Source organism: Fringilla coelebs (genome assembly GCF_963513975.1).
Source record: "Fringilla coelebs genome assembly, chromosome: 9".
In the NCBI taxonomy this organism is placed as follows: domain Eukaryota; kingdom Metazoa; phylum Chordata; class Aves; order Passeriformes; family Fringillidae; genus Fringilla; species Fringilla coelebs.
In genome coordinates this window covers 22662851-22671328 of record NC_140067.1, presented here as the reverse complement: position 1 = coordinate 22671328, position 8478 = coordinate 22662851, and the positions used below count along the sequence as shown (strand labels likewise).

Here is an 8478-nt window from a genome sequence, read left to right as displayed (position 1 = left end):
CATCTTCCACTTGCAACATAATTTTACACTTTACATGAATTACTTAACTATTCTAATTTCTGTTCATTTTGTAGTTTACTTTAAAACTGCCAAAACATTGGAAAAGAAGTGCCAATTACTTAGGAAAATCACCCATAAATATATTTGATCAATAAAAATTGCACTTTAAATTGGAGCAATTGGAGCAACATTGAACAATCAGAAAACATGCCTAGCAGTGAGAAGCAGAAGATACACAATTAATTAGTACTGCTGTCATCTGAAAATTGAAAACACTGCAAGCAAAAGATGTTAGATAATGAAATTAGTTGGACAGAGTTGCATAAAATGTCTTAGAAGAGATGACACTGACTAGTGTAGTCTGATGCCACACCACTCTGTCATTTTTGCATGGAAGCAATCAGAACAGAAAAGGCAGCAGTTAAGTGAAAGCAAATGACAACACAAGCCCCTTTTCCCTGAGAAAATGGCATAGCCTCTGACTTTTGTGACTGCAGAATCTCATCAAAGCTAAGCTGTACAGAGAAGGCATGGAAATTACATTTAGATGTTACGTTTCACTGTGTACAAATGATATGCATGCAGAAATTCAAGGCTCCTCCTGTAGGCAACTTCAAGGAATTAGGGCAGTGATTAGTTAATTTAGTCTATTCCCCATTAAATTCTGGCATATGAATAGCTCACAAAGAAGAAGAAACATTTGAAAAAAGGCTTTGGGAAATGCAGAGCTAAGTTGCAAACAGGTTGAAAAAATCAGCTCTTTTGGTTATTCTAAAAGTGATTACATTTAAAAATTACTAATAACTTAAGAAAGACCTAGGAGGTGTTCATATAGTTGCCGTATGTTTTATAATTACCACAGAGCTACACAGTATTTAATTCCAATGTCAACATACATTAACACAATTCATTTGAGTTCTTAGATTGGTGGCATATCCCCATGTCTGAGAGCTCCTAAGTTTCCTTAGAGTACAGATCATACAGCTACTTGTGTATTTTTCAGAAAAAATATCCAGATTTAATAGATGTTATTGTTTTCTTGAAATAACCTATATCCCTCAGAACTGAAAACTTTGTATTTGCTTAAATTTGGGGTCTATCTTTCAGAATACTCACAGGACTTCTTTTTCAAATGAGATGAGAATATGAATCCAGAAAACATTGTTGCTCTAAGTTATATGGTAACAAATTTAAACAATAATGCACTTAAAGCAGGCAATCAGCACTGAGCTAAACTGCATAATTTAGCCTGACAAAAGTATTCCCTGATGACAGTGGTATTTTCATGCTCACGTTGTAATGATTATAGATCTTACTGCATAATTTCAAACAGAAATGAAGTAGACAGATGGCAAGGAGAAGAAAACATCCAAACAACTACAAATGTAAATATAATAGAAAGGGGATTACAAAAAGTGAAAGAGCTGAGAACTACAATTAGCCATTTCATTATATTTAACCTAACAGTTATCTAAGTACTTTCCACTAGGACCCCCATTCATCATAATGTTCACAGTCCATGACATTTGGTCAGGAAATCCAGCCTGGGTTGTCATCAGAGAGGTCAGAGCTGGAGAGTGGAGCAGGGGGGCTCAGGGGAGCGTGGAGGCTTCCTGGGAAGCAGATGATAGAGCTGCTTGGACTGCTGGTGCCAGGAGAAGGGAGAGAGAGTCTGGAAAGGTTTACCACAGGGTCAGCACTGGGTGAGTGCAGCTACACATAAATGAATGAGATGGGATAGAAGGAGGAGCTTTGCTGCAGGAGAAATTTTTTAATTAATTGGTTCACTGAGCTTAATAAGTGATGTGAAAGTACCTACCTATTGCAAACAGCTTTAGTGAATTCATGTTGGCATTACCAGTCTGCTCCCTACTCATCTGAGGCCTTCAGCATATACTTGACTTTCAGCTTGTACTTTGTTCAGTTATGTACAGGTAAAATTAAACTCAGTATCAAAGGCTTCCTGAACTGGGGATTGACATTCTGCTGAAGTGGGGAGGACAAGCACAATACCAAATGTATTGAGAGTCACTTGTTTGACAGTAACATAATGTAGCAATGATTCCCAAGCAGATTTTTCAGGTTTGAGAATGCCTGGATTTTCACTGAGGCAGGGAGGGTAAGTGCCAAGAGCCAAAGGAGGATTGCTAGGGGTGAAAGTGGTAGAAAGAGGAGATTCACTGCCAAGCAAGCAGCTCATCTCTGTCTTGGCCTCAGAGCCAGCCTGGTGCTGTGGCACCCATTGCTGTGGACACCCAGACTGGGTGTGTGAGGTGCCAGAGGGCCAGAGTTTGTACTGGATTATGGTATGAGTACGGCCCCTGGGGCTGCTGCTGTGTGCCCTCACTTTCCCTTCTGCTAGAGCAGGACCAGGATTTCATCTGTGAACAAAGCTGTGATCCATGGATGAGGCACTGCACAGAGAGTGCTGGGCACAAACAGACATTGCCTGCGTTGTGAAGGGTGAGGAGCCAACGGGGCAGCTGGGGAAGGCAATTGGTATCAGCTGTTTAATACCAGCCATGGCTAAAACCCAATGGAGTCCATGCCCTGCCACCATCCCCTTCTCTTATCGATCCTGCTGTGACACCTCCTGGTTCCTCCATGAGCAGTTCAAGATTGTAACACAAGCTGAGGAAGCTCTGAGGTCCTGTGCCAGCTCCTAGGAGTGTGCTTCTTAGCCACTCCAGCGTAAACAATACCAGCAAAACAAAAATACTGAGGAAGAGAGTGGGCTAACATCTCACTAACTAAAATGACTGAGAATGTGGATGTTTCACCTTTTCACTTCATGTGCTAACGGTGTAATATAACAGAAAAAATTCAGAAAGCAGGAAGCGATTGTGAGCTGACTGTGCAAGGAAACGCCAAGTGTTTGCACTGTGGATGAGCGGAGCCGTGTGGCGGGCTTTGGTGGCGATCAGCGGTTCGCGCTCTCCGGGCGGCGGTGCCGTGGCTGCGCTGCGGGGCAGGCACAGCGCAGCGGGGCAGGCACAGCGGAGCGGGGCAGGCACAGCCCAGCCCAGCCCAGCCCAGCCCAGCAGAGCGCACCATCCATCCCCTGCACGGCCGGGGACAGACTCCAGTCCAGCTCCCACACAAATCTGCACCGGGTTTGAAAAACCACTCGGACCTGCCGAAGTAAGATCCTGACAAGCACAACTGCCTTTTGAATCGAAGTGTGCGGGTTTGCGGGGAGCAGGCTGAGGAGGGGCGCGGGCAGGGATGGCTCGTAGGGGGCCGGGTGCCCCGGGTGTGCCCTTAGCTTCAGATATGAGGAGAAAGCAGTGAGCATCAGCACCAGCCCTTTGGACCACAGGCAACTCGGCAGAGGATGTCCTATCAAGATGAATATGGCTCATTCAAGAATTAACTCTCTACTCATCTTCTACCTCAGTTTTTTGCTGCTCATCCATTTAAAAAGTAAGATTTGCACTTTTTCTTATTGTTCTGACATGTCCTCTGGGGAGATGGTTAGACATGCACTTCTAGCAGAAAGCTTGTGTTGTCAGAAGGCTTTAAAAATTTGATGGAGATGCCAAAAAAATTTGGTCCATGAAACTAAGTTGTATGAACTCGTTGCTGGATAGCTTTCCTGATGTCCATGCTTTGACTTTTTGTTTTTTTAAATAAGGAATGAAAGCATTTTGTTGCTTCGCATATTCAAGGTACAGTAATAAATTATTTTGCCAAAACTGTACCTATACTTTAAAGTCTGCTTTTTGATACCACTCATTCAGTAAATCTAAACCTTTCTAATTTAAATCTAAACTTATTTATCCTCTGCTTAAACTGTTCATGTTATGTTTTTCAGTAGTGTTGCTTTATTATATATACTTTCTAAACTACTGCCTCTAGAGAAAGCAGTTATTAAACAACTGTGTTGTATTTGGTGTTGTAAAATATGTCCATTATGAGGGAGCATGAAAGTCCAGCTACTTTTATAGAGAAAAAATGTTCTCGGCAAACTTCCACATAAACAGAAGTGTGCAAAATAGAGGAAGTCACAATGGGTTTCCTTGATAATTGTGTCAGATGGCTGAGAGTAAATGCAAGCCAAGGAGGCTAAATGGCCTCAGCTGGTGAGGCTGCTGTGTGTGTGTGAAAAGCAGCAGCTCTTGAACATGTTTAAAATGAAGATCTGCAGGATGTGTGCCTGAGGAGGCTGTTTGATTTGTGTCTGTTGCATGTGAATAGCAATAACACAAAGCTTTGAGCAGCTGCCATTAAACAAGAAGACTTGGCATTAGCGTTCAGTGTTGTGTAATCTGGGTCACCTTCTGTTGCTGCATCACTCAAATTGTTACTTGGACAGTTTACAGCCCAACATAAATTAAAGACTAAAAAGCAAACAGATGCAGTTGAATCAACCAGGACTGAAAAAAAAAATCCCACGCTTGAAAATATAAGAAAAATACAGAATGTCATAGAAACATAATTTTATGCTAGTAATTTTCTTTTTGGCGATGTACTGATGTGAATCAGGGAAACCAAAGTGCTTTTTCTAAATTCACTCACAACAGGACATACCCTAAAAAAAAATCGAACAAAAAAAACCTGGACCTTTAACTTTCACAAAGTAATTTTCAAAGTTCATCCTGTAGGATGAATAACCAGAAAGTCTCTGAGAAAGAGTCGGCTATCTAAGTAAAGGAACATAATAGTAGTTGTGTTAGTTAAGAAAATTTCATTTTTTCCATGAGGCAGACAAATCAGAACAAAACATAAAAGCTTTGGGAAGGGGAATTAAGAATTAAAAGTTAAGTTTTATAAATTAAGAAGATCACATTAAAAACATCATGCCCAAAGAAAACATTGCTAGAATGAACACAAGAAAAAAGCCCCCAGGAATCAGTTTAAAGAAAGAAGATAAATACAAGTTTTGGCTTTCACCTCGGGTGAGCTTTGCTCAGTGCAGGATGCCAAAGGCAAGGAAAGTAATTGTGTGTCATTTTATGCCTTTTCCTTAGCCCACGTAACTGGGCTAAGGAAATGATGACATCTCTGATGTGGCACGGGTGTTCTCTGGGTTATGGCCATATGGCCAGTCTCAAGCAAGGGCCTTTTCAGTCTTGGAGAACTTTCTCAGGTAGAACTGTGGCTGTTGCCACACTGTGACACAAACTGATATCCCAGGACAGAGCAGCTGCATCAGGAACCAGAATCAGGCTCAGGACCATACCTCTACCTGTCAGTGCTGTGTATTTAATGATCTTGAGAGGTGTTTTCTCTTTAGAAAGCTTGTACCCCACTTGAAACTGCTAACAGTTTCTGTTAATAAAAACAAAACTGTGAACAGATGAGTCAGAGGTAGAAGCAGAACTGACTGCAATTACTTCCCTACTTAAAAATTAAAGCTGAGAAAGATCAAGACAGAGAGGCTGAGGATAAAATGGAAGAGCTGATTGATGATATTTATAGAAGTTGTATCTGCCATTACGTTTTTAAAATCAGTTTACTGGATTTATCTTCCCCCAAAGGATTCTAATCTTAGGCCCTGCTTAAAGGCAGAATGTTCTTTATAACTATTTATTCTAAACAATTTGGAAAATAAAGAGTATTTAGAAGCCATGAACTCTGGATGCAAGCATTCAATACAAGTTGGGTTTATATGGCATTTTGTGAATATAAATTGTTTCTACAAATCATACCAAATGAACTAAAAACTAATTTGGGGGCATCCAGAGATGCCCAGCTCTGTGTGAGGGGGGACCAAGACTCATTATGTGCAACAGGGACAGGAAGCATGTCCCAAATCCAGAACAATACTGATAACTCATTGCTGCCGTACTATTGTCTAACAGGAATTACAAGCATGAAACTGTGGGCAGGGAGTTGCTTATGAACTAGAGGAAGAGAAATTCTGATAAATACAGGCATATTTACACATCAGTTTTGGAAGTGATTCTGTCTGAAGTCAAGTTCAAAATCTTTTCAGTCAACATTCAAGTACTGATTTTCTTTTAACAAGTATTACAATAGATTACATATCACTACTGCAGAATTGTCTTCCTTTTGGGAAAAATACAGACAATATTTTAAGGTCAAAACTATTGCCCATATAAGCTGTGGATGCCCTATCTTTGAAAGGGTTCAAGGCCTGGTCTGGTGAAAGTTTTTCCTGCCCACAGCAGGGTTGTTCAAACTAGATGATCGTTAAGGTCCTTTCTAACCAAACCATTCTGTGATTCTATTTTTCTCCATTTTAGTGACCTTTCAGCAGAGCTGAAAAAATGTATTATTTACTTCAAAATCAATGCTTCATAAATTGTTCAAATGTTCATCAATTAAGAATGGAAATTCATTTGGGATTGCTGTTAATGTGAGCAAAATATCTGAGCTTTACTTGCAGCCTTTTTCTACCCCTCTGAGATGCTGGCACTATGCAATTTTTCCCCGTGGACACGAACTCTTAATTTCACACAACTATTCCCATTACTCACAAAACTTCTAATTACTGCTTAATTACTGTGTTAGGAATAAAGCTCTGCTTATAAAGAGATTTGTGGTTTTGCTCACACTGCTCATCCCTCATGCACACCCGGCTGATGTAAGGAGCTTTCCAGCGAAGTCTTGTTAGTGTGGTTTGATGAGTTCACAGCCCATTCGGCAGCTCCTCATTAGCCCTCCGTGGAGCTGAGCCTGTCAGAGCTGCACTCAGCAGCCCTGCAGCCCTGCCTCCCTCCTGGCTGTCACACATGGCATCTGGAGCACAGCAAAAATGAAACATCCTTCAGATGTCTGCTATCATCTCCAGTAAGTTTAAAGCAACAGCTTCTAGACACAGTTGTGCTGGGTTGGGTGTTTTTCCTTTTCATGTGTATATTTTATTATGGATAACATCTCCTTCTCTGGAATGAAACTATCTTAAGAATGAAAACTAGTAACCCTGTAACTTAAGAAAAAGGCAGTAACTTCTGCAAGATAAATGTGTAAAAGTGACATTAAGAACAACCCAGCCACAACTGTACTTGAGCCACTCAGTTCAAAAATTCTTATAAGGCGTCCTTAGGGTGCTACACTACCATTCCAGGAGGAGAGGATACCAGGTTACAGACCACTCTCTCTCTGTGTGCTCTGTAACTTGGGAACTGTCACCACTGAGAACCTCTGGAGATTAAACATTTCCCCACATCCCATTTTGTCACTCAGAAATTACAGTGCAAGATATAAGCTTCTTCAAAAATTCACCTCTCAAATGACAGTGATTTTGGCAATACAGGACAAGGCATGAATGACGTATTCACAGTCACAGGACCAAAAGGGAATTCTGCAGCAAGGACAGAGATCAATCTCTGTAAGCAGGCTGTTTGGGACTAATGACCTATTAGGAAAGAGTCTGAGGGGCAAGAAAGGGAGTTGTGCAAAAAGGTGTTTTGTCATTCATGCTTAACCAGCAGCAGAGACCTCACACAGATCTTGAAACACTGGTGTATGCTATCCTATATCCATGATAATGGACTGGAGAAGCTGAGGCTGGAAAGTTAATTTAATACAAGCAGATGATATAAACCTGATGTTTTAGGATATATATAAACCTTTCAAAGGTGTCCCCACACAAAGTTTATCTCTCTCTCTCTCTCTGTCTCTCCCCCCTCCCCGCCCACCAGTATTTTGTTCTCCTTGTGTTACTTGGATAAACCTAAAGCACCTAGGGAGTCTTTTCCTTGTGCAAATCTCTGCGCCTTTTCCTCTCTGTTAGAGGAAGCTCAGAAAAAACCCAATGCTGTTTAGAGAGTGCTCAAATTTTGATGGCCAAATTGGGCACTTCCCCACTGAAAAGTCACAGGGAAAGGCAAATATTTTGCTGTTGTGTGTTGACAGTAAAATGACTTGTAAGACACAGGAGAGCAATCAAACCACTATTCAGTACTGGCTGTATCCAGTTTTGAGTGCTGCTGTGAGCAAGAGAGAGGCAATTAGGAAAATGCTGGAAAGGGACAGCAAAAATAGAAAGACATTTAGAAAGATGTGCCCTCTGAGAAAGGGTCACAGGAAGAGAAGCCTGAGGGAAGACATGATTACAGTCTTACCTCCACAAAAGAGAATGGCAATCAAGGATGGTGATGAGATCAGTTGCTCCCTGTCACCTCTAGAAGGGCAGGCTCTGGAAAATAGATTCCATGTACATCAGGGAAGATTTGTGTGAAATTTCCCAACTGAAGGATAATTAAGACACTATATCAGAACTTTTTAATGAATGGGTTAGATAAATATCTGCCAGAGATAGTCTAGACTGCTGTCTCACAGCTGGTGTTACACAGACCCTGGGCAGTCAGCACCACCCTGGGGAATCTGTGAAGGTCTCAGGGGATAGAGCCCCAGAGAGGCACAGGTGGGGACTTGTCCCAGGGGCTGTGGTGGCACTGAGGCTCCAGGGCAGCTCAGGAACAGCTCTGGGGCAGGGTGAGCAGATGGCTCCCTTCCCTTCTGCACAACTGGAGATTATGTGCTGTGCAAAACAAAGGCAGTCCTGAA

The 8478-nt window shown here is 41.6% G+C and overlaps 1 protein-coding gene across 1 annotated transcript in view; it reads left to right on the top strand.

The window, feature by feature from the left end:
• Window positions 1-3347: 3347 nt before the first annotated feature.
• The window catches only part of CRB1 (crumbs cell polarity complex component 1), a gene marked incomplete at both ends in the record, with an annotated part of 95157 nt that continues 90026 nt past the window's right edge, over window positions 3348-8478 (top strand). The window contains one exon of the mRNA XM_084211643.1: window positions 3348-3423. Coding sequence (XP_084067769.1) covers window positions 3348-3423 — 76 coding nt within the window. The remainder of the gene's footprint in view (window positions 3424-8478) is intronic.